At 36.2% G+C, this 25,906-nt stretch overlaps 1 protein-coding gene across 16 annotated transcripts in view; it reads right to left on the reverse strand.

The window, feature by feature from the left end:
- Positions 1 to 14,697: 14,697 nt before the first annotated feature.
- RBM26 (RNA binding motif protein 26) overlaps positions 14,698 to 25,906 on the reverse strand; it is a 105,209-nt gene continuing 94,000 nt past the window's right edge. For 9 of the 16 annotated variants that reach the window (XM_069062655.1, XM_069062650.1, XM_069062656.1 and 6 more), the window contains one exon: positions 14,698 to 24,831. In XM_069062655.1, coding sequence (XP_068918756.1) covers positions 24,742 to 24,831 — 90 coding nt within the window. In that variant the 3' untranslated portion in view covers positions 14,698 to 24,741. The remainder of the gene's footprint in view (positions 24,832 to 25,906) is intronic. The other 7 variants (XR_011163273.1, XR_011163274.1, XR_011163276.1 and 4 more) reach the window with 7 other exon arrangements.

Genomic DNA, 25,906 nt, shown 5'->3' on the forward strand with positions numbered 1-25,906 from the left:
TATGTGTGTATATATACATATGTGTGTACATATATGTGTGTATACTTGTGTGTGTACACACACATAGGTCATGGCAGAAAAATCTCATACTTTTTTTTTGATGTGTTGTTCCTAGTCTGGTAGGTCAGGAGTGCCATAATCATACTTTGACAAATAGTTTATATAAATTTTGACAAAGTTTCTCATGCTACCCCTACAGATAAGATGGAGAAATGAAGGCCAGAAGATAACACAACTGGGTGGAATTTAAACTGGAAAGAGACCCTGACCAAACTCTCCATACTTCCCAACTTGAAGATGATAAGATGGCCTGGCCTCAGGGGAGCTTGAATAAGGAAAAAAATCTGGACAAAAGAAAACATGAATGCCAAAAGGATGGTAGGGAAGGGATCAAACTGTACAAAGGTGTACCTTATAAAAATTTGAATAACAGGGGCAGCTAGGTGGCGCAGTGAGTAAAGCACCGGCCCCAGAGTCAGAAGGACCCAAGTTCAGTTTTGGCCTCAGACACTTAACACTATAAAAAAAGAAAAAACACTAGCCATGTAACCTTGGGCAAGTTACTTAACCCCAACTGCCCTCCAAAAGGCAAAAAAAAAAAATGTTTTTAATAATAGAGGGAAAGTTCTGAAAGACAAAAAGTTCAAGAGAGAACATTAGGACATAAACTCAGCTTCCAAGCAGATAAATCAACAATGAGACTCATAAAAATGAACAAGCAATGCAGAAATGGCAACACAATAAGTATCATACTTTAAAAGAAAGCAAGGCAAAAACCTCCAATGGGAAAGAGAGCAAGATGGAATATTCTACAGAATAAATAAAAGTGGTTAAATGCAGAGTAGTTCTGGATGAATGACACTAGGAAGATCAGGAAAGGCTTTGTATAGAAAGGGGTGGTTGTGTTGAGTCTTAAAGAAGGTGAGGGATTCTCTGAGAGAGAAGTGAAGAAGGAATGCGTTCCAGGAAAGGGGTACAACCAAGGCAAAGGAACAGAGATGTAGCTGGAGTGTTGTGTGTGAAGCACACTGAGAAGGGCAGTTTAGGGGGATCACAAAATGCAATTTCTTCTTTCCTTTTCTCTAGGTACTCCTTCAGGCCATATAGCCAGGGCATTTTCTTCTGGGACTTTACTTGAACATGTAGGGTCCCATCATCTCTGAGGTTTATCTCTGGGCATCTTTCAAACAAAGGTATTTCATTATGGTGGTCAGAGTTTTCTTTGGTTTGCTCAGAGTAGGGGCCTGCTTTTGAAACAAGCTCCAGAACTGAAAGGTGTGAGGTCTTGTTGGGTTCTGAATGTGACTATGTGCTTTTTTTTTTTTTTTTTTTTTTGCTTTTTGAAGGGGTGAAGGCAGGGCAACTTGGGTTAAGTGACTTGCCCAAGGTCACATGGCTAGTAAGTGTTAAATGTCTGAGGCTGGATTTGAACTCATGTCCTCCTGACTCCAGGGCTGGTGCTCTATTTACTGTACCACTTAGCCACCCCTATGTGCTTTCTTTAAGGAACTCCTGCAGCTCCTCTTATCACTGGGTTCCAGGCTCTCACCCTGCTGGAGTCCCTTCTCTTTGGTGCTGGGTTCCAGGGTTACTATACTGCTGGGTTCCCATCACAGGCTTCAGAAGCTGCTATTTAAAAAATATGGTTTTTTTTCCCCCAATTATATGTTAAAACAATTTTTTAAAACATTTGGGGTTTTTTTAAGTTTTGAGCTCCAAATTCTGTCCTTCCCTCCCACCCTCCCCTACCCTCTCCCTGAGATAGTAAGATGATATAGGTTATACATGTGCTATCATGTAAAACATTTCCATATTAGTCATTTTGTACAAGAAGATTCAAATAAAAGAAAAAAATGAAAGTGAAAAATAGCATGCTTCAGTCTATATTCAAACAATATCAGTTCTTTCTCTGGAGGCAGATATTATGCTTCATCATATTATGTCTTTGGGATTTTCTTAGATCATTGCATTGCTGAGAATAGCTAAGTCATTCACAATTCGTCATCAAACAATATTTCTGTTACTATGTATAATATTCTCCTGTTTCTGTTCACTTCACTTTGCATCATTTCATGTAAGTTTTTCCAGGTTTTTCTGAAATCATCCTGCTTGTCATTTCTTATAGCACAATACTATTCCATTACAATCATATACCACAACTTGTTTAGCCATTCCCCATTTGATGGGCATTCCTTTGGTTTCCAATTTTTAGCCATGACAAAAAGAGCTGTTCTTGGGCTGAATTTTGCCTATGGCCTTTCTTTGCATCTTGGCTAGGGGCACTGGTGTCTTCTTGGATCCTGCCTCAGAACAGGCTGACACCTCTCTCTACTAGACCATGGCTGAGTTGGGGCCCTGTTGGGATGTTACCATCTTTGAGCTCTATTTGGAGAAGTGCTGAACTGACTCCTCTATGAAACCCTGGTGAGGTTGCTCCTTCCCAGGCTTAAACAGCCAACCACAGGTTTGGGAAAGAATTGGGCCTTTCTTGGACTAGAATGCCATGCTGGATCTGCCTAGAATTATTCAGTCCCTCTCCTGCTGTCAGAACTCAGGCAGGGAACTGCTCTAAGGCTCCAGGGATGGCCATCCACCTCCAGCTTCTGCACATGGCTGTCCTCCTGTCCCAGAGGCTTGTCTATCAGGATTTCTGCAAGGCCCTGGGGCTCCCTCTATGGATATCTGGATTTGGTTGAGGAATTGAGGCAATTCTTTCTACAATTCAGTAGAGTAGTGCATCTCTGAGTCCCAGTGGCATACTTGTAGGGAATCTGAGATTTTTTTCATTCTAGCTAACTGCCATCTTTCCAAATCCTCCATATAGTGGATGCTTAATAAATGTTGGCTTTCAAGTTCAGCTTAAGTCAGCAGGATGGGATGGTAAACAAGAAAGCTAGTGCAACCTTTGGCTGAATTAAGAAAAGTGCACTGGCCAGGACTAGAACAGTTTAGTATATACAACCCCTGTCAAATCATACAGGAATAGTGTGCATAGTTTTGGGTACCACAACTTAAGGACATCGATTAGCTGGAAAGTGTCCAGCAGAAGTAATCAAGATGATGAAGTACCTTGAATCTGTATCATAAGAGGCACCATTTAAAGGAAATGGGGCTATTTAACCCAGAGAAGAAAACATTTAAGGTGAAGGTAACAGCAGCCTTCAAGTACTTAAATCCCCTGAATTACTGTTATGGTAGAAGAGGCACTAGTTGCATTATACTTAACTCCTGAAGGTAGAAGTAGAAACAATGGGTAGAAGTTGCAAAGAGGCAAATTTAGGATTGATTAGGGGAAAACTTTATAAATAATAGAGCAATCCCAAAATAAAATAGAATAAAATGGAAGTAACAGGTATTTTCCTCCATATCTCATCCCTCCTCCATCTTCTATAAATCTGGATGTTACAGACTAAATTCTCAGGTATAGATTAGGATATAGATCAGGACTAGACGCCTTCTGAAGTTCTGTAACAATACTGTAGTTGAGAAAAGCTGAGAAAACAGAGATTAGGTGACTTTCCCAGGGTTATACAACTAATAAGTATCTAAAGTTAAATTTGAGCTCAGGTCTTCCTGATGCTAGTAGACCCAGTGTCCTATCTACTATACCAACTAGATGTTGTTATTTGGCAGGGGGGGTGGGGAATGTTAGCCCTAAAAAGTATTCAAGAGGGAAAGATCTAGGATAAAGGAAAATAGGTTAAGGAAAAAATGAAGGTGCCAACACCCATTAATGTTTGGGAAGTCATAGCTATCTACTGAAGTATCTTTTGAACGCTTTGAGAATGGGAAAGATACTCACTTTACTGAAACTTGACTGAAAGAATAATTGAAGGAGGTCTATTACTTAGCTATTGAGGTCAGAAGAGGAGGGGAAGAAAGAGGTAACTATAATGCTTCAGTTTACTGTCAGGAAATTAGTTAGGGGACAGAGTTTTGCTACAAATTCTTGGTGTATTGTTTACAAATATGATGCATTTTAACTACTTGGACTACCTAAATATAAGGTAGGAGTTTGGGAGATATCAGGTCCTACAAAGCTGCATCTGAACAATTGGCACCAGGAGATGAACCATACATGGAAGATGAAAGTAAAAATTTAGATAAAAAGGAAATTAAATTCATGTATACTCAAGATGGGAAGATGGGGGATGATGACATGCCTGATCCCAAGTAGAGGGGAGACTTCTTCCTGAAGTGAAGGGAAGTGATAAATGTGAGACTTGACCTTTCCTGCCCACTACAACTTTAGAAATCCCAAGGAAACAGTAGCTATTAACAAAATCTGATTCTTTAGGGGCAGGATACAGCTTGATCAACCTAAGTTATCTATAGGCCCAGTGACCAGTAGCCTAGAAAACATGTGCTCCCACAAAGAGGTAGAGATTATGTATTTGAAAATGACAGGAGTTCACAACAGGAGTGACTGGATAATCCTGCTAGTAACTAGTCTCACACGTAACACCCTAGGAGTGATAAGTGTAAGTTGGTAGCCTTTACTGACATGAGCCACATAGTGTATTTGGGGACAGATGGCCAACAATTAATAAGGGTATACATAAGGTATACTATATGTAACTTCTCTGTAATGCCACATTACCTGTTTAATAATAATATCTGATTTACATAGAATTTCAAAGATTGCAAAGGATTTTACATATATCATCTCATTTATCTTATGTAATTTACATGTAATTACGCTATACTATAATTCATGGATGTTGTACCACACTTACTGGTGTGTATAATCTACAACTGCAGGCCTTATATATATACCCACTGTAAAAATACATAAACTGGGGCAGCCAGGTGGCTCAGCGAGTAACAGCACTGGCTCCAATGTCGGGATGACCTGGCGATCAAATCCGGGCTCAGATACTCAGCACCACACCCAGAAATAATTGGCTGTGTAACCTTGAGCAAGTTACTTAACCCTGATTGCTTTAAAAAAAAAAAACATAAACTATAAAAAAATTTCAGCGGGGTAGAGAAAGGAACTGAAAGGAACTGCTACTACATATATACCAATAACTACAATGCAAAGCAGAATGAGATATTCAAAGGAGATGAATAGATAAAATCAATTTGAAGAAGACCTCACTTTCAGCTGGGTTTCATGAAGGAGTAGAACTGGGATTCAACCAATGGAGACTGATGTGGTGTAGAGAGAAATGTGTCCATTCTAAGCATAGGGCACAGTGAAGGAAAAACACAGAAAAGGGGAGGGCCAGAAAAAAATGTAGGGAGTAGGCCAAATTGAAGGCAATGAAGAGTTTATAAAGGAGAATCAGTCTCAATATCAAGTATCAGTAGAAACTAGAAAGGTAATGGCCTCAGATGCTATAGGGCTAGAGATGAACTGAATAAAAAAATTTCTACTTCACACTGTAGACAATAAGGATAAAACTCTAAGTTTTGGGGAGAGTGACATGGTCAAAGCACTGGATTATATAAACTACACTGTCAGAGGAAGGCTAAAGTCTAGTTCAGAGATTACTTCAACAGCCTAGGTAAGAGGTGGTAACTAAATTAGTTGTTATACTCATGGAAAAGAAAGGATGGCTGCTAGAAATTAGGTCTTAGCAACAGTAGCCCATAGGAAGTGTTAAAGGATCATAAATTTAGGAACTGAAAGAGATCTTAATTCAACCTACTTACTTAGTTCATCCATTATGTCATGCATATGGGCATTCCCTCCACTGGTACAGAAAACAGCTAATGTATAACTTCTTACCTGGTGGAATTCTTTTATGTGTCCTAAGACCTGTCCTCCATAGAACCTGAAGAAGTATGCTACAAGTCCTTCTGCAAGTCTTTTAATATTTTATGGATTTGAGTTCAACCCTTGAATTTTCATTTGTTATCCCTTGGTTTTAACTGAACAATCCCCCCCCCGCCCCCACCTTCCTCCTTAATTATCTGTATTCTTAGTTGTATTTCTCCTTCATTTTAAAAATTTATTTATTTATTGTTTTTAACATTCATTTCCACAAGGTTTTTGAGTTACAAATTTTCTCCCCATCTTTCCCCTACTCACCATCCCAAAATATCGATCCTATCAAATACGCCTTTCCCCAATCTGTTCTCTCTTATATCCTCCCCCATACCCCTCCTAACTTTCTAGTAGGGCAAGATTTCTACACCTCAGTGCCTGTATATCTTATTTCCCAGTTGCATGGAAAAAACAATTTTTTTTTAACATTGGTTTTAAAACTTTGATTTCCAGAATCTTTCCCTTCTTCCCTCCTCACCCACCCCCACTGGGAAGACAAGCAGTTCAATATAGGTTGTATACATGTAGCTGTGCAAAACATTTCCATAGCAGTCATATTGCAAAAGACCTCCATCCTACATTTCCCTCCATCCTATCCCACCCCCCACTTATTCTATTTTCTCCTTTGACCCTGTCCCTTTTTTTTTTGGAGAGCAGTTGGGGTTAAGTGACTTGCCCAAAGTCACATGGCTAGTTTTTGTGTCAAGTGTCTGAGGCCAGATTTGAACTCAGGTGCTCCTGACTCCAGGGCCAGTGTACCACCTAGCCACCCCCCCCCCAACCCTGTCCCTTTTCAAAAGTGCTTTTAACTACCCTCTCCTCCAATCTGCCCTCCCTGCTATCATCCTCCCTCTTATCCCCTTCCCCCCTACTTTCCTGTAGGGTAAGATACCCAACTGAGTATGCATGTTATTTCCTCCTTAAGCCAAATTCAATGAGAGTAAGATTGACTCATTCCCTTTCACCTTCCTGCCCTTCTCCATTGAAAGTTTTCTCTTGCCTCTTTTATATGAGATAATTTACCTATTCTATCTTTCCCTTTATCCTTCTGCAATATATTCCTCTCTCACCTCTTAATTTTCTTTTTTAGTTATCATCCCTTCATATTCAACTCATCCAGTTCCTTCTATGTATACATGTACACACATATATTTATACACACATACACCTTCTTATACATACATACACACATATATTCCCTTCAACTATCCTCATACTGAGAAAATTCTCATGAGTTACAATTATCATTTTTCCATGTAGGAATGTAAATAGTTCAACTTTATTAAGTTCCTTATGATTTTTTTCCCTGTTTACCTTCCCACAATTCTCTTGCTTCTTCTAGTTGAAAGTCAAATTTTCTGTTCAGCTCTGGTCTTTTCATCAAGAATGCTTCAAAGTCCTTTATTTCATTGGATGTCCATATTTTCCCCTAAAGTGTTATACTCATTATACTCAGTTTTGCTGGGTAGGTGATTCTTGGTTTTAATCCTAGCTCCTTTGACCTCTGGAAAATTCCAAGTCCTTCGATCCCTTAATGTAAAAGCTGCTAAATCTTGTGTTATCTTGATTGTGTTTCCACAATACTCAAATTGTTTCTTATTGACTGCTTGTAATATTTTCTCCTTGACCTGGGAACTCTGGAATTTGGTTATAATGTTCCTAGGAGTTTTCTTTTTGGGATCTTTTTCAAGAGGCTATTAGTAGATTCTTTCAATTTCTATTTTGCCCTCTGGTTCTAGAATATCAGGGCAGTTTTCCATGAGAATTTCTCAAAGGATGATTTCTAGGCTCTTTTTTTGATCATGGCTTTCAAGTAGTCCAATAAATTTTAAATTACCTCTCCTGGATCTATTTTCCAGGTCAGTGGTTTTCCAATGAGATATTTCACATCATCTTCTGTTTTTTCATTTGTTTGGATCTGTTTTATAGTATCTTGATTTCACATAAAGTCATTAGCTTCTATTTGCTGCAATCTAATTTTGCAGGAATTATTCTCTTCAGTTAGTTTTTGAAATTCCTTTTCCATCTGGCCAGTTTGGCTTTTTAAGGCATTCTTCTCATTGACTTTTTGGGCCTCTTTTGCCATCTGAGTTAGTCTACTTTTTAAGGTGTTATTTTCTTCAGTATTTTTGGGGGGTCTCCTTTAGCAGACTATTGACAAGCGTTTCATGATTTTCTTGCATCATTCTCATTCCTCTTCCTAATTTTTCCTTCACTTCTCCTACTTGATTTTTTTTTTAAAGCAATTGGGGTTAAGTAACTTGCTCAAGGTTACACGGCCAGCTATTTCTGGGTGGGTTCTAAACATCTGAGCCCAGATTCGATCCCAAGTCTCTCAACTCTGGGGCCGGAGCTCTTACTCACTTTGCCACTTGGCCACCCCACTACTTGATTTTCAAAATCTTTGTTGAGCTCCTCCATGGCCTGAGACCAGTTCATATTTTTCTTGGAGGCCTTTGATGCAGGAGTTTTGACTTTGTCGTCTTCTTCTTGTCCCATGTTTTGATCCTCTTGGCCCCCCCAAAAAGATTCCATGGTCTGAATGTGCTTCCTTTGCTTGCTCATCTTGCCAGCCAATTACTTGACTTGTGAGCTCTTTGCCACGGTAGAACTCTGCTTCCAGAGTGGAGAAAGGTGTGTCCCAAGTTTCTGGGGTTTTACACAACTATTGTGAGATCTGTTGTCAGAGCTATGAGGAGGGCAAACTCTCTACAGCCACCACTAGTGTTCCTCACCCCAGGACCACCATCCAACACTGAGACCCAGATCCAAGCAGGTCAAAGCAGGAGTCACCTTTTGAATGGTGACTTGGTCCCCCTACAATCTGCAGGCTAGGAGCTCTGGGGGCAGCCACATGGCAGCAGCTGCAGTCGCCACACTGCTGACACCTCTGCTGCCCCAGGGGCAGAGGCCAGATTGTTCTTCTCTCACCCAGTTCTAACAGGGTTCCCCTGTGACCTTTTACTTTCTCTTTGTTGTTTATGGGTTGAGAAATCTGGAAACCACCACAGTTGCCAGTGATTCACTCTCCAAGAATCTGTTCAGGCCAGTCTGGGCTGTGAGTCTGGGCTGGTGCGGCTTACGTGGGACTGTAGTTAGCTCCCAGTCCAGTGTGATAGATTCTTCTTGTTGGCCTTCCAGGTTGCCTTCAGGTTTGTTTCTGTCATTTTGGGGGTTCTGTAGCTCTAAAATTTGTTAAGAGTTATTTTTTAATCGTTTCTGCTTTTACTCCACAATCTTGGCTCCACCCTTTCCATTTTCAAAGAAGACCATAACATCAGAGAGATGATGACATGACTTGCAGTTAACTGATTTGAGAGGGGGCTGTGCAAGGTCACCAGCCTCACTTTCTTCTCCAGTCATCTGGGTCCAGTTGCCAGATATTCATCAGGATGACTGGAGATGGTCCCAGGATACAATGGGAGACCTTGGCCCTTTTAGGCTAAGGCTAAGGCCTTTTCAGGTTCCCTAGTCACTGAATGGGCATTACCTCATGTTCTTAGTAACATCTTTTACGTTTATTTCATGCAAGTCATTATTGGAAATGTGCTGTAGTCTACTGATACCCACTATGAGATTTTTCATTGCCTTTTGAGTCATTGGCAATGTTTCCTTTCCAGATATAATGGTGTTTCAGGATTCCTTTTCTCTCCATCATCTTGCTAGCTACATGCTGCCAGGACCAGTTTCACTTTTAGTTTTGGTTCTCTCCAGCTTTTAATTCTCCTTAATGTGGTGTTAAAGAGGCAACAGATATAACCAAGCTGAGGTGAATTCATCAGGAAGACGTTATTGATGTCAGAACAAAGATTCATATTCATTAGCCTTCTTGATAAGGTTTGCTAGAGACATTTCTTAAGTGTCCGAGTTGTTAGCATCTCTCCACAAAACATATACCACCTTTTATTTGTTTTGTATATTTATTTGTACTTCTTTATGTGTCCATGAGACTTCTCATCCCCCAGTAAAATGTGAGTTCCTTGAAGGCAAGAGCTGTTAAATGTGTTTGTCCCATGTAATTATCAAAGTCCCTAAGATATAGCAGGCATTTAGTAAATGTTTGTTAAATTGAATTTAGTTAAGCAGAAATAAAAGAATCTTACAGAACCTTAACACTTTTTTACTTGACCAGTGCACTTCAAGTATACCCTATTGAGGAATTCCTCAATCCTGAAATCTTAAGATCCTACCAAAGAGTAATTCTTCCTACCTTGTGTGACTTGGAGGTGAGATAATCAAGAAGCATGGCTAGAAAAGAGATTAAACTAGTTTTAGCTGATATACAGTAGGTAGGGAGAACAAAGGGAGATATATATATACATAAAGGTTTTTTTCACAACCTAGGGAAATGTTCCCCAGGAAAAGGAGTCATCAGGTGGAACTGCTTGGCTACTTTCCTTATTTGGAAGATTGAGTAATAAGAACAGGATGTTAGGTGATTTGGGGGGTAGACAGGTTAACCGTGGGGGTCAAAGGAATTGTCAAATATCAGGTCTGTTCCAATGGGATAATATGTTCTTCCAGTTAATCTCATCAGTGTCCCTACGCCATCTATCTCTCCAACCTAGTAGAGATCTACTTCAAAATAGTTAACAGTCAGGAACATCCTGTCCTTGCCAGCATGAGTCTTGACAGCCCTGAAGCTGTTTTCTTGATCTCAAGGATATCTTTTTCCTCTCTGGGAAGAAGATATTTCCTCCAAACTCATGGTATTCAGGTTCATTTATTCCTTCCACAATCCCAGTAGTTAAAATTACTCCATGTAGTCAAATCCAAGACTCAATATTCCTATATTTATTGGAGACATTGAGAAATCCTGGCTCCCACTTTTCTTTCTAAGCTATTGGAGATAATATAAGGGAACCCTAGCTATCTTGTCATTGGATACTACAGACCCTGAAACATCTGGAATAATTATTGTAGTTTTATATTAATTAGGTATCACAAATATTGACTAAATTCAAATTTACATAACCACAAACCGTAATCCATAAACTTTTGACTTTTAGAAATAAAGTACTTTACCAAATATTTGTTTCTATCGAAGAGAAACATTTTCATTATAAAACAGAGCTTCATAAGGTGAAGGTAATGCCAAATGAATGCTCAATTAATTTAAGTGCAAAATGCAAAGTAAACACATTTAAAATCTTAAGATTTTCAGTCTTAGTGTTTGCTTATTTTAAGCAAGGACTTTAAAGATGAGGTTGAAAATTTTCATTAAAGTATTTGCAAAGGAAATATTATACTCTTTAAAAAGTTTCATCCCTTAGTTTTGAAGACCTATCAACAGCTTGATGCCAAGTTTGAAATTCCCTTCACATCACATTAGTGTTGCAATTACAGTTGCTAAGTAGACGACTTTTTAATTAGATTCTTGAGTTCATGATACTGTACTCTCACCAGAAACCTATCATTGTAGTACACAGATAAAAATACAATTTGCCTAAAAGGACATAGCTCAATTGCAAAAAAAGGGAAAAAAACATAGTTGCGAATTACACATACAATTAGCAAGTACTTTCTAGCTTACCACATCACCACGTAAATCAAGCAAGTTCACAGGTTTGGTTTTGTTGGGTTGTTTTCTTTTTAGTGTAAAGCATGGGAACCAAAAGACTAAAGGCTGTTGAATCAGAATTATTTAGCCCTATGCTTCCCCAGTCAAATGAGGTTTTTACTGTGGCTTTTTGTCAACCTTAAGAAATGGCAAAATTCGGAGCAGCTAGGTGGCTCAGTAAGAGCCCCAGCCCAGAGCTGGGAGAACCCAGGATCAGTTCTGGCCTCAGATACTTAACACCCACACAAAAAAAAACTGGCCGTGTAACCTTGGGCAAGTTACTTAACCCCAATTGCCTTAAAAAAAAAAATGGCAAAATTCTTACTACATCACACATAAGCTTGCTTATGTGCCATCTTTGAAACGAAGATTTAATTTAAATCCTGGTTCTGATACATACTACACTGAGTGATCCTTGGCAAGTTAACTTATTCACTATTTCAGGCGACTCTCCAAGACAATAGTTGCAGAGAAAGCAGGGATCTGTCAGCAGAGTGAATTCTGCACCCAGGAGTTCTTTAAACTGTTGAAATCACAAGCCCAGTACCTGCTAACCCTGTTTTAGCCTTTGAGAATTTCAATCCAGAAATCCTCACTTTTTTACACCAAACCTGTGATTTTATCAGTGGGAAGGGGCAGGGGGAGGGGTGGGGCCGAGGTTCCTCTCTGAGGAAACTTAACCTTTGCCAATGCAGAACAGCTCCTACTCAACAGTAGGGACAAATTGTTGCTCAGATGGAGAGGTTACTTCCCAGTACATGTGAGACTGAAATTGAGGCCCCATCATCCTGTTGCCCTCTCTTTATACATTATACAATATACTGCTTCTCCAGATGGAGCAATAATTTGGGTTCATGGTATAAACAGTCTTTGGAATAAAGTACTTTTGTAAAGGAGCTTCTAATATGCTTTAGTGTAAGACAATTTAGAAAAAGAAAATCACTGTTATTTGGAAATTATTCCAAAGTAGTTGGCACAGAAAGAATTTCTAACACATGTCTTATTCCTGAATTGAGTTTTTATTTTTATCTTCCAAGACTGGGTCTCCCCATCTTTCCCAGGGTAGCAGTCACTCACCAACCCTTTCCCAATACGATGAGCACCATTTTTGACCTTTTCTGAAGTGTCAACCTGGACCAGTTTTTCCCTTCTTGACTATTCTCACAGCCCCTGGGCTCACTATATTGATGCCAGATTTGGTATGGACATTTGGCTTTCGCCCTACTTCAGCTTAAGACTCCCAAGCTCAAGGGAATCCACCAGCCTCAGTCTTCTGGCACACTGGCCTAAACAGAATTTTTAAGGAAGTCCCTATAATGAAATCACTGAACTTCTTTATGTTTTGTATATATAATTATTCACAGGGAAGACAAGGGAGAGAGGGGGCATAGGGAAGAAAAGAGATCCCATTCCAGTCCAAATACCACTGGTTTTATGTGCAAAAAAAAATCATTTATTGGGGCGGCCAGGTAGCACAGCGAGTAAGAGCACTGGCTCCAGTGTTGAGAAGACCTGGAGATCGAATCCCGGGCTCAGACACTTAGCACCCACCCAGAAACACCTGGCCGTGTAACCTTGAGCAAGTTACTTAACCCCTATTGCTTAAAAAAAAAAAAATTATTAGACTAGCCAAACTACAAAAGACTTGTTCCCAGTAAGAAAGTGACCATTTATCCTTGAAGGATAAAACTATAACATGACCTCTTGGTACATCCTACACATGCTGAAATGGCTTTGACTTATGTCATATAACATCTGTAGTCAAAAGACCAGCCAAAGTGCAGAGAGTACCTATTAGTATTCAGTATATCATTAACACAGCTTTTCATTGGATAAGTTTTGGAATCCACAAAGCAGAAGGCAAACACATACAGGTGAAATTATAGCTCCAATAAAGCAGATTCTGAATGTGGAAGCCATTTTTAATTTTTTTTTCCTATCTCAACATAATTGGTTTGCAATCCTGTGTGTTCTATGTATTCAAAAACATTCTGAGAAGACGTATGTATATAGACCTCACCATATTGCCAACTTTTAAAATATTCAATAAGGCATATATGAACTTATTAAGCAAAACATCCCTAGAACAATTCTTTAGCTTGCCAAAAAAAAAAAGTGACAATAAAGCACATACTTCTTAAACTTTCTTAAAAGTTGGTTGTTCTAAAACTTTTACCATTTCAAAGTTTTAAATAGTGATGAGGCTCCCAGGTTAGTCTTCTAAAGCTAAAAGGCAAAGTACAGTGCTGGATTTGAAGTCAGAGGACCTGGGTTCAAATCCTCTCTCTGGCACTCCTTAACCTCTTGGTAAACTTTGGGAAGTCACTAAACCCGTCTCCATTACACATTTTTAAAGTGAGGAGGTTGCAAGTATGGTGGCACATGTCTATAACCCCAGCTACTGGGAAAGGTAGGACTGGTGGATCTCTTGAGCTCTCAAGTTTTGAGCTGCAGGGGGATATTCAGATTGGGGGTCTGCACTAAATTCAATTGCCAATATGGTAAGCCACTGGGAGCCAGCTGGTTACCTCACTGCCTGAGGAAAGGACAAACTAAGTCAGAAACAAAGCAGAAGTGCAACTAGGACTGTGAAGAACTACAACACTTCTAACCTGAGAGACAAAAAAATTACTAAAATAAGGAGGTTAAATGGAACCTATGTTCTAGCTCCAGACCTACGATCCAAAGTAAACCTAAAATACTATGCACTGGCAAAGGAAGTATAGAAAATCCTGTTATGATACTGGTTATTAGAAAGAATTTTGAAGAAAAAAAGTCATTTCTCAATTTACAGTTAACTAATTAAGGGAAAAGTTCTAATGAGAAAATCTATTAATGGAATCTTCTCATAACGATTATGAGCAAGTCTGACTATTTTCAAAAGCTTTAGAAGTTGCTTTATAATTTCATTGTCATTTTTCCCTTCCCCACAACATACATGTACCATAAGTTTTAACCTGGGTTACCAGCCCTAATCAGGGGTTAGGCTATTTTGGTTTTATGAAAGGAAAAAAAAAATTAGGTGTCTATCCATGTGTGAAAAATACTACTACCTAAGGGAGAATTACATGATCTGTAAGCAGTTAAAAAGGAAAATTAGGAAGCATGAATATGCATCATAGGAAAAGAAGAGAGGACTGGAAGAAATGTTGGCTCATTTCCCACAGTGAAAAAGTGATGTTAGTCAAATAATAAAGGCAGAGAAAAATAGTGTATGAAGGTCCAGAGAGATGGAAAGCATCTTTATTTCATCAGGACCTAACTTTTTTTTTTAATCTTTCTCTTCCTAGTCATTTGGTGTTGCTAAAAAAAAAAAAATAGTCACCATGTCACAGCACTAGGGAAGGGGAAAAATTTCACTATAGAATTTTCAGGAAAATTTTATTTTAAAAGTTTCTCAAAATATAAAAATAATGAACATGAATATTTAACAAGCAAAACAAATTCAGCTATAAATAACAAAAACATTGACATAATCAAACATGTAATACTGTATTTTAAGCAAATATTAGTATTCTAGTTCAAGTTTTTATCACAACTCCTTCTCCCTTCTCCAAACCCCCCCCCAAAAAAAAAAGCTGGTACAGCTTAACCAATTACTTTTGCTCCACTCAAAGAGTAGGGAATATTTTCCCATGCCAGGAGACTTTCTTGAAAAGGGACATTCATGAGTACAGAATTCATCAAACCACAGAAACCGAGTTGGAACTTTTAATTAAGCAAAAAGGAGGAAAAAATTTGTGTCAAATATTTTAATATGCTACAGTTTAGTTAACATCCATAATGTTCTACCAATCCCCAAGAATGATTTATGAAAACATTCTTTGCAAGGTTTTGAATTGAGAATTCTTTAAAAAAAAATAAGAATTTCTTAAACCCCTCTGGTCCATCAGTTTTTAAAAATATGTATTCAAGAACAACCATTGCTTGAGCTAATAACTGCATAGAATGTCATGTTACATAATAGTTTGAGGGAAAATAAACATTATTACTAATTAACTGTAAGGAGGTTCAGGTATGGAAACACTATCCTATTTGGAATTAGACAAGGATCAACATCCCTTACACCTCTTAGAAAAATTTAACACAGGATCTAATGACAAACTAAAGTCTTATCTGAGAAGGCAGGAACACAATCAAAAAGAAATTTCGTCATTTTTGCATTATCACATTTGTACCTTTACTGGGTGTTCAGAAGGCTGAACACTACCCAATTTACAAACTGAGCAGTTATATAAAATATTGTTTTAACGGGACCAAAGGGCATGCTGAAGTAAATGAGTGATGGAATTTGAGTCAAAAGCAAACACTGGAAGGTTATATGTAGCACCAACAAAATTTTTTCTGACATTTGTGTGGAAGCCTTGCTTGAGGACTAATAATTCTCTTGCAAGCAAGACAGTAGTTATTCAGAAGTTGACATTTCTGTATTTTGTGAGCATAAATATTTTGAAACTCACTATGTAAAAATATAAACAGAAACATATAGCATAGCTACAGTAGCTAAAAGTGTAAAATAAACACATAAAAATTTTTTTAAGATAAAAAAAGACTTCTATGACTTAGTCATGTGGAGATGAAATACTTCAATCAAGTGATTCTGTGCAGTTATCTACAGTTTTATGAGAATCCTGTTGAACTATATTGATAAAAGCAAACTCTCATCCTTTGACAATATTGTTGCTTTTCAATAATTAGATATAGCTAAAACTAGTGACCTTTTAGTAACAAAATAACACTTATCATAATGAAAATTCCCAGCTAAAAAGCCCACAAGTAAATGGCAAGCAAACAATCAGAATTAATCTGGTTCCGGGTTGTATCCAAATTTTTATTTAGAACAAAACCTCTAAAGCACCAGCTATCTTGCCTAAACTGTATAAGTATTCTATGAGTTATGGACTATCTGCTGATTCACAAATGAAGGCTAAGTCAATGGCTATAATTAAAATTCACTTGATGGCCATCTAAAATAGGCACTTTATTTAGTTTCTTAACCTAAGTATATCACATTTTCCCCTACTGCAAATCAGTATTAAGAACTTGCCCATATTTTGACAAATGTTTTCAAAATTCTTATTTTCTATATTTATGCATTTTTAAAATTAGGCAATAAGACGACAAAAAAACCTGAGTGTTTTCCTAAGCAGTCTTTGTGTAGCAAGTGAATTAGGAAACAGGAGGGTAAAAGGAATTGGAAAATCATTTTTCTCTCTGTCATCCTGATATGTTCAGCTTCATCCTTTAACATATTTATAGAAGTATTTACCCAGGATCAGTATTCTGAAGCTATGCTTTGAAAACATTCTAGGGTTGAGACTTTTAAATGAGATTTTATATAAGTATACTGTGTTACTTGAATCTAACAAAACACAATATTAAAAACACATATTCCTTCTAAAAACTAAGCAAATATATACACTTTAAGAAACAGAAGAGGCATATCATCTTAAAAAAAAAACCATTACTTCACTTAGTGTCTGCCGGGATTCAGTCTTTAATGAAAACCCCTCAAATGCACAGATGCTAATCTGACACTTCAAAATATTTATGATTTCCTAAGTTAAAACACGTCCCTTAAAATTACAGTGAGGTTATCTCTGTTCTGAAAGATTAATGACTCAGAAACAATTTTCTAGGTAAGCCATTTTGGCAATTTTAGAAGAATTTGTCAAGTTATTAACAAAATCTTGTTATCCTATAGTCACTACCCTATTTCCAGAAACAGATTCCATTAAGCAGAGAAAACAAAATCGAAATCAACTCCATACAAACTGCCACTTTACGCTTTTTTCATTTTCATAATTCCCAAATGCTCAGAAAAAAAGAATGGTTTTATAGACACACTTCATAAACAAAGCTCTCTCCAACTTGACTGATGTCTGATGTTAAGAAACTTAAAGTGGCCTCAGACACTGATCATTTACTAGCCATGTGACCTTGGGCAAGTCACAACCCCAATTGCCCTGCCTTCCCCCCATCCAAAAAGCAAAAAAGAAAGAAAGAAACTTAAAGTTAAAGGTTTTCCCTTATATGTCTGCAATAATAGCAAACTGATTTTAAAAGGAAGAACACAAATACCCAAACTGAGACTGTTATTCAAAGATAATGTTAACCAATGACAAAAGTTCAGACACATATTCAGGAGATACACAGTTGAAGCCTTTCATACGACCAAAGAACTAAAGCTAATATGCGCCAAAACCAAATATTAATTCAAGTTAACAGGAGACAAAGCATACAATGGTATCACATCATATAATGGTCTTCTTCCAGACAGGAACAAGTCTTGCCAATGTAGCCTCTAAGCTAAAGTTCGGCCAATGTTGATAGAATTCTGCTGGAGAAAGAGAAAACAATTAATCAATCCAGAAACAGAAAATACTTTAAAACTCCTTATATACAAGTTTATATAAAAATAATTGTAAAAGCCCAACCAAAACTGTAATACAAACTAAACAAAGGTTAGGATAAAGAGAATTATTTGGGGCAAAGGTGGTTTTAAAACTCATTGCATCATAGTGCAAAAGACAAAAGCTTCAAAGACAAAAGAGAGTAGTACTAAAATGTTACATTAAAATCCAAATTTTAAAAAATTCTAGCCAGTTATGTAGAATAGGTAAGAAATATGGAAGAGTAGGTAGACCTAAATTTTAAAAAATGTAACAAAATTAACATTCTAATAAAATGCAAAAATTCATGTCATAGAATCTTTTTTTAAGTAAAAATTACCTTAGAAATACATCTAATATAATTTCCTACCAATTACACGAATAAATTACCTCTATATCCTTTGATAAATAGTCATTCAAGCCATGCTTGAAAGCAGATTTACAAGACAGGTCATGGCATTTTTAGAAAGTTCTAATTCAAATAAAGTTATTGAATATAAACCACAATCTAAATGGCAAGCAAACAATCAGAATTAATCTCTTAAATTCTAACAATTGGTCCAGGTTTTGTCTACTGGTAAAACCCATTAGACCCTCCCTATACCACATTAGTTCTTCAAATATTTAATGACTATATACTCTAAATATCTAATTTCTCTTCTCCAGGTAAATAATATTCCCAGCTCTGTGAAGTAACTCCCTTGATAATAGTATTAATACCACATTTATTTAGCACTTTAAGGTTTACAAAGCCCTGATATGGATTGGAATCTCCTCTTGATTTTCATCACTCTCCTCTGGAAACATTCCAGTTTGTCCAAGACCCTCTTTAAAATGAAGTGGTCAGAACTATGTAATACTCTAAATGTGGGATCACCAGTACTACAGCGTGACTGTTAACTTCACTGATTCCAGACCCTACTTCTAATATAGTCTAAGAAAAGTTACATTAAACCCAAGCATACCGCACATGTAGCCAATTAAAATCCTAAATTTCTTTCACATAGATTACTTTCTAACCACCTCTTCCCATTCTGTGCATTTTAAAAAAACTGAATGTGAGACTTTACATTAATCCCTATTCGATTTCAAAATTAAATTCAACCCATCCTTCCAGCCTGAATTCTTTTTGAAGACTGTCATTCAATGAATTACTTCTTTCTGTTTTGATAAGTTATCTCATCTACATTCAGATTAGAAGAAATCACTCAAAATTCTCACAGTATATTTCAAAATCTATGTACGCATGTTGACTAATAGTAAAAATGAGAATGGTTTTCATGATAAGGTGCTTAATAAAAGTGCTCTTATTGCTTTGTAAATGTATTGTATAAAATAAAAGCCTGCCTAGGAAAGGTAAAGTATAAGAGTAGTAAGAAAACCAAAAAGAAATAGAATTAGTGAGATTTAGGAAAATAGGATAAATGCAGTGAGAAAGATCAATTAGAATAGGAAAAATAAATTGTCTAAGATACAATAGAGCCTGGGATAAATAGAAGCAAACATAAAAAAAAAAATCAATGAACTGCAAGAAAGTTATCAGAAGAGTAACTAAAATTGCTATTTGTTTATAAGGATTTTTTTCCTTAAATTAGGGCATTGGCTATGTTGATTCGGGTCATATTCATTGGTATCATGGTACTTTCAAGTGGATGCTTGTTTCTATCAATACTCTGAAAGAACTCAGATTTTCTGCAGCTTTTTGTTCACATTCCCAAACTAGTCTACACAGGCAAATCAATGATTTATGGGGTTACCTGTTAATTCAATATGCTTCTGTAATGTTACGGGGAATTGAAATAGAAGGGGGAGGAGCTGAGGAAGGATGGGTGGTTTCATACAAATCAAGTTGCAAATAACTGTCTTATTGTCAACATAAGACTATTACATCTTAGGAAGGGGAAAAAGGAACCATGAATTAATCGGTAAGTTAGCCAGAATTTATTTATTTTTAAATCAACTCTTTCCTTTATTTAACATCTCAGATAAGCTTTTGGTAATAAGGGGATAGAATAAATCTCCTGTAATATGCTAGGAAATCGTAACATTATGACCAACAATATCTAAGTCACTACAACTATTCAGAATAAAACTTGAAAAGAATATTTTATCTGAATTTTGAATAGAAAATTTCATTTTAACAAGATCCAACACAACTCTTAATATGATGAATCATCACCTAAAAAAAGGTTTTCCTTTCAATATTAATAGCAATCTCCCACTCTCAGAAAAATGTTATTGGACATATAATTATTTTTTTAAAGCAATTGGGGTTAAGTAACTTGCCCAAGGTTACAAGGCCAGCTTTGTGTGTGTGTGTGTGTGGGTGTTAAGCATCTGAGGCTGGAACCAATCCCAGGTCCTCCCGACTCTGGGGCCATTGCTCTTACTCACTGCGCCACCTAGCCGCCCGTGGACATATAATTATTAAATCATTTTGTTGATATGAAAGGCAACAAATACAAGAGGTAACAACAGGGTAATGGAGAAAAAAGCAAAGGACTTGAAATTAGGACACCTAAAGTTCAAGCACCAGCTTCCAGGCTTACTCAGTAAATATGTTTTAAGTCTTAAATTTAAACTGAATGCTTGTTTGCTTATCTGTAAAGGGAGAATTATTAGGGTTATATACCTGAAAAATTGCCGTGAAAGAAGCAGTTTGTAAACTGTAAACCACTATAAATAAGCTATTACTATTATTATTACACCTGCTTTTAAAAGTGTATTATTGCTATTATTGTTTTAAAGAAACAAAAAATGGATATAAAATAAAAATATTAAAAGTGTTGTAACTAATTATCATGAGGTAATTCCAATTAATTTTTCAAATATATTTACCAGTAATAAATGGGTTCAAATCCTTTGCAATCACCTCAAATTACAACTTCTTTTACATCCCTACCCTCATCTCTAATATCCACAAACTCACAGAAGCAAACCCTACAATAGAAAACGCCAGATTTTGAATCAGGAGTCGAGTCAAAAGTAATGGAGTTCAAAATCTGTTCCATCTCTATAAACCAAATGATCTTAGGCAAATTAATCTATCAGTTTCATCTTTATCAACTTTAAAATGGGCATAATAAATTACCTACCTCAAAGGGTTGGGAATAAGAATTAATTTAAGTTTTTCATACATATACATACATACACACACACACACACACACACACACACACACACACACACACCTCAAACTAAAACTATGGTATATTATACGATAGTGGTGGCTATAATTACACAAAGGGCAATAAAGAGGTTATGTGGTAAGCATAAGCATGCTGCTACCTACAGAAAATAAAAACCTTCAAAGAACTTGAGTAAAGGATGCCATAAGGCAAACATAAAAGCAAAAGAGCTGGACTTGTAATCATGTGGCCCAATTAAGGAATCACTCATCAGTGCTCTAGAGATTACCTATGTCAGAGAAAAGTACACAAAAGCTTCCAGCACATTGTTTTATGTGCAGAGAACTCATAAAAGAACATAAACAAAGTTTCATAGGATGGCTGGGCATGGGTGAGCTGCCATCTGTATCTGTGGAGGTACACGCACATAAGTGCAACCAGAGAGCAGGCTACTTACTAGAGCACAGTATAAAGAATTTGTTGCAAACTCTACAGGGTCACAAACATAATTAGTTTGGGTTAGTATATGATACAGGGAAAGACTAAGGTAACTGGGTCTATAAGGCCTAAAGAACTGAAATGTTCTTTGTATTTGTAAGAAAATACTGATAACACCATAAGCCTTAGCTGTAGTAAAGGTTTGTGGGATTTTACTTAATTTGGGGAGTAATAGTGAGTGTAGTCAGTACTAACCTACATTCTGTAGGTATACTGCAAATTTTGTAGACAGTTCAAATCATAATAAATACTTTTACTACCTACATTATAGAGCCATGAAGAAAGTGTAAACTTTAAATCAATATAAAAATGTGGATTATTCTAGGGAGCTCTTTAGAAAACTTTTTCTAAAGATTTTGTCAAGAGATATTATGTAAGTTTTATGACTAAATATAAGCTGCTGCTTCTGAAGATAAGCCAACATGGACCCCCTCACCTCCCAAAAAAGATTTCAGGATAGTTTGTTTTCAAGAACTTTTTGATTATTAATGGTCATAAAATACATCATGGTAAAAAGCAATTTTGTAGTCACCTCATGACAATTTCTAGGACTGTTTCAATGTAGTTCTCACCAAAGTTAGAGAGATATACCAGAAAACCACTTATTCATCAATATTTCTATCAATGTAAAAATCTTCGCAGCAGCGTTGTATTGTAACACTGGTATAATTTGAAAGAAAGATTCACAAATATCTAACAATATTCCTAGCACTACTTTAAAGTAAAATCCAGAACTCTCATATACTTAATGTAAGGGTACAGGTATGAAATGGTAGGATATGATTTCTGAGGTCAAGAATTGACATCCACTCTTATTACTCACTCATTCACTCTATCCATACATCCATTAAAATAAAAATCTTCATAACCAGTATCATTTAAATTACTACTTAACAATTAAAAACACATTTATACACATCTCATATGACCTTGGCCAACAAACCTATGAGTTCTAAGTTGTCATGCCCAAGGGAGAGTCAAGAAAACTGAAGCTCAAATAAGTTAAATAATTTAAACAAATCTTTTGATTCTTTATACAACCTTCAAACCTTCCTGATCACTGAACTCAGAGCAAGAGGATACAAAGCACTTATAAACTTTAAGTTATTACATGATTTTAGACCAGGAAAACTAATATTTCCTCTGTAGTTTATATAAATAAACACAAAAACCACTAACCAAAAATTCTTAAAATTAATAAAGCCAAAATCAGCAGGGATAATTAACTGGCTTTTAAATCTAAAAGATTTACTTTTGCTGTAGTACCTGTTTGGTGCAAAGAGAAGGAACTTGTGCCTCTGTCAATTTGGCATCTTTCATGACTACTAAAATTAAAAAAAAAAAAGAAAAAGAAAGAAAAAAGAACACACTTACCTAATGAACCAGTATAGCACAAGCATAGACTAGATAACAATGTTACAAATGACTATACCACAGATCTAAATACACACATATATATGTATGCGTGTGTATATATATACATATATGTTTGGAAAGAAATATTAAACTAATTGAAATCTAAAGTTAGCATGTGAAATTTGACATTGCAATGTTCAGCAAGATAGTACCATTAACCAAATAACATATAGACTTCCACTGCAATGTACAAATGGGACAGGTGGTGGGAAGTGGGAAAAGAGAAGAGTTGGGGTGAGCCAGGAAAATGTGGCAAAGAGGAAAAGATAGGAACTGGCACGTATTCTAAATTGCTGTTAAGTGCCTTACGTAAAACATACTCTGAAAATTGGAAATTTTCAGTGGTGTAGTTATCACTTCCACCAATGTCAATCACAACATCTCTGTGATTGATTAGTAAATTGTTACCATGAGTTGGCTATGGTTGAAAAAAAAAATTATTGCTTGGTAGCCAACTTTCTGGGGATGAGCCTCTCTGATCTTAGCTATGTTGGTCATCAAACAAAAGACAGACTTTAAGAATCTAGGGTGACTTCCTCAGCATAACAATAAGAAGGAAGTGAAATACACAGAATGATATTCATGATAGGCATCAATGGATTTCCAGACACCTGGGATGGCATCTCTTCCATTTCTTATAATAGTCACTAACCTCCTCAAATGGCAAGAGCCAAAAAACATTCTGAAGATGAAAGAATATCAGTTTAGGAAGAAGAGGGAATATCACTAAAAGGAAATAAATATAATAAGATTTTCTTTCAATTCACACTATATAAATTTTGATAACTGGATTCATTATGCCTCCACAAAGTTTGTTCTGAAGTAAAGATTTTGTAAAAGTCAAGGATCTTTATAAAGGTACAACAAATGTACACTATAAAAATTTGAGGTTGGTGTACTTACCAAACAATGTTTTCCTAAGTACTAATTTATAGTACATTTCTTTATTCATATATCTTCACATGGTCAAGTTTTCTTTCATATATCCAAAAAGTAATCTGATGGTTTTCTTATTCATCAAATTAGGTCTACTTGAAGTGTGGTTCCAAACTAATCAGTCAAGTTTTTAAAGTTTTTTAATTTTAAGACATCTGTTGAAAATTTAAAGGATCAAACCAAATTGAATTGGTATATATTTTAGGCATCAGATTGCACATTATTGTAAAGGTACCATTAAACTACTGTTATGAATAAATTAGTGATTATAGCTCTTTTTGTGAGTACTGGGGGAAAGGGGTGGTCACCATTTGGAATGGTCTTTTTTATTTTAGTTTTTTTTTCTTTTTCTTTTCTTTTTTTAAATTAGGGAACATTGCCTTGGCTTTTTTTGGTTATTGCTTTTTTCTTTTTCTTTTTTTTAAAGAGACCATTCCACTTTATTTTTTTCAAACATCTTAAAGTCATAAGGATTTATATGCAAAGCAGTCATACACCGTTATCATTAAAACCCATTTGTAAAATACATACACAAGTTAAACAAAAGGCTAGTACATAGTAAAGCCTAAGCATACTACTATGCATTATGAATACATAACTTGGAGACCTTAGTACTATGTTATCTATTCATTTTTGGAAACATTCATTTAAGATTTTTAATGCAAATTCATTTGATACTTTGGAATAAAACAAAAATCCTCTAAGTTATAACAAGTATTGGTCATATATTTTTCAGACCTATTCATTAAATTACAAAGAACCCAAAGAATTCTGTAACGCTCAGTAGAAGTATGTAATAAAAACATTGCATATGTTTCTAGTGATGTCTTTAGCAATTGTTTACTGAAATAAAACTCAAACAGCAATCTTTCAAAATACAGGATTCAGAAGGTAGTTTCTTCTCTTTAGTCTATTTTTGAAATCCATCTTCATCACATTTTACCAAAAATTGTTTTTACAAATATGTAAAAGTACATTAGGTAATACTAATGAAACACAGGTAGAGTCCTAGCATTTGTAGATCAATGATGAGTCAAATCATCTTCTCCAAGAACGAGATTCATTGTCCTCTTCCTCTTCATCATCATCTTGAAGCAATGAGTCATCCACCAAAGACTCTTCCTGAAACTTTAGGTTAAAATGTATTTAGGAACTTACCAAAACAAAGAGTGGGAAACTTATATATAGATATTTCTCAGAGTTGAATACGAAATGTATCTCATCTGATAGAAATGTCAAGCAACAACTGAGGAGAAAGCAACAACCTCAGCCAATCAAACTTTAAAAACAATGGACAAATGAGATCCTATAGCCTAGTATACTGGTATGCATATAACAAGCAATAAACATAAAATCAGGTCTGTACATGCCATTACCATGCCTTTAATTCCCTCCCCTCTCCTATCTAACCAAATGTTCCTACAGTCTTAAAAGCTTGCCCATCATGCTCTAGTAGTTTCTAATCATACAAGTAACCACCTCTAGCACTTGTGCACAATAGATGTTAATGCATTAACATCCACTGCATGTATTTCCTGTAACTCGTTCCTCCATCAGTGGATAGAAGCTTCTCAGACAATTATTCACAACCCAAAAAAGGAATTAATATTGTAGATTACTCTACATCTATGTACTATTCAATTCTTATGGCAGGGAAGAGGTATAGACTCTTCGGTATTGTGGGAAATGTACTGGGACTTGTAATCCAAGAACTGGATGCTGGTCCAGGCTCTTACTTACTAGCCCTGAAACACCAGGCAAGTCACTGACCATCAACACTTTGTTCCCTCAGATGTAAAAAGGGAATAACAGTACTTGCCTCCTCACCTCACACAATTGTGAAAGAAGTACTTTGTAAACCTTAAAGTGCTATACAAATTATATGCTATTATTAATACTATTATCAAATAATGCCAAATCACATATATTTGGTTTCAAAAAGAATTTCTGCACTCTGATTTTAATAAGGACCTATCTGATCACCTGGGAATTCACATGGCCCAAAAAAGAAAAAAAAAGGATATCAAAGCTACACTACACAAAGATCTAAGTTGGATAAAAATGAGAAACTATTAAAGTTTCCCCAACAGGCTTCCCTTCCCATGCTTAACTTTTTCTCACAGAACAACTACATGCTGAAAAAGAGAATCATCTTACACTGATATAAAGCAGCAAACTAAGCAGAACTGTCCTACCTTGGGTT

This window comes from Petaurus breviceps, unplaced genomic scaffold (assembly GCF_028583685.1).
Source record: "Petaurus breviceps papuanus isolate PSGF00001 unplaced genomic scaffold, PetGlider_PUasm1.0 90491, whole genome shotgun sequence".
In the NCBI taxonomy this organism is placed as follows: domain Eukaryota; kingdom Metazoa; phylum Chordata; class Mammalia; order Diprotodontia; family Petauridae; genus Petaurus; species Petaurus breviceps.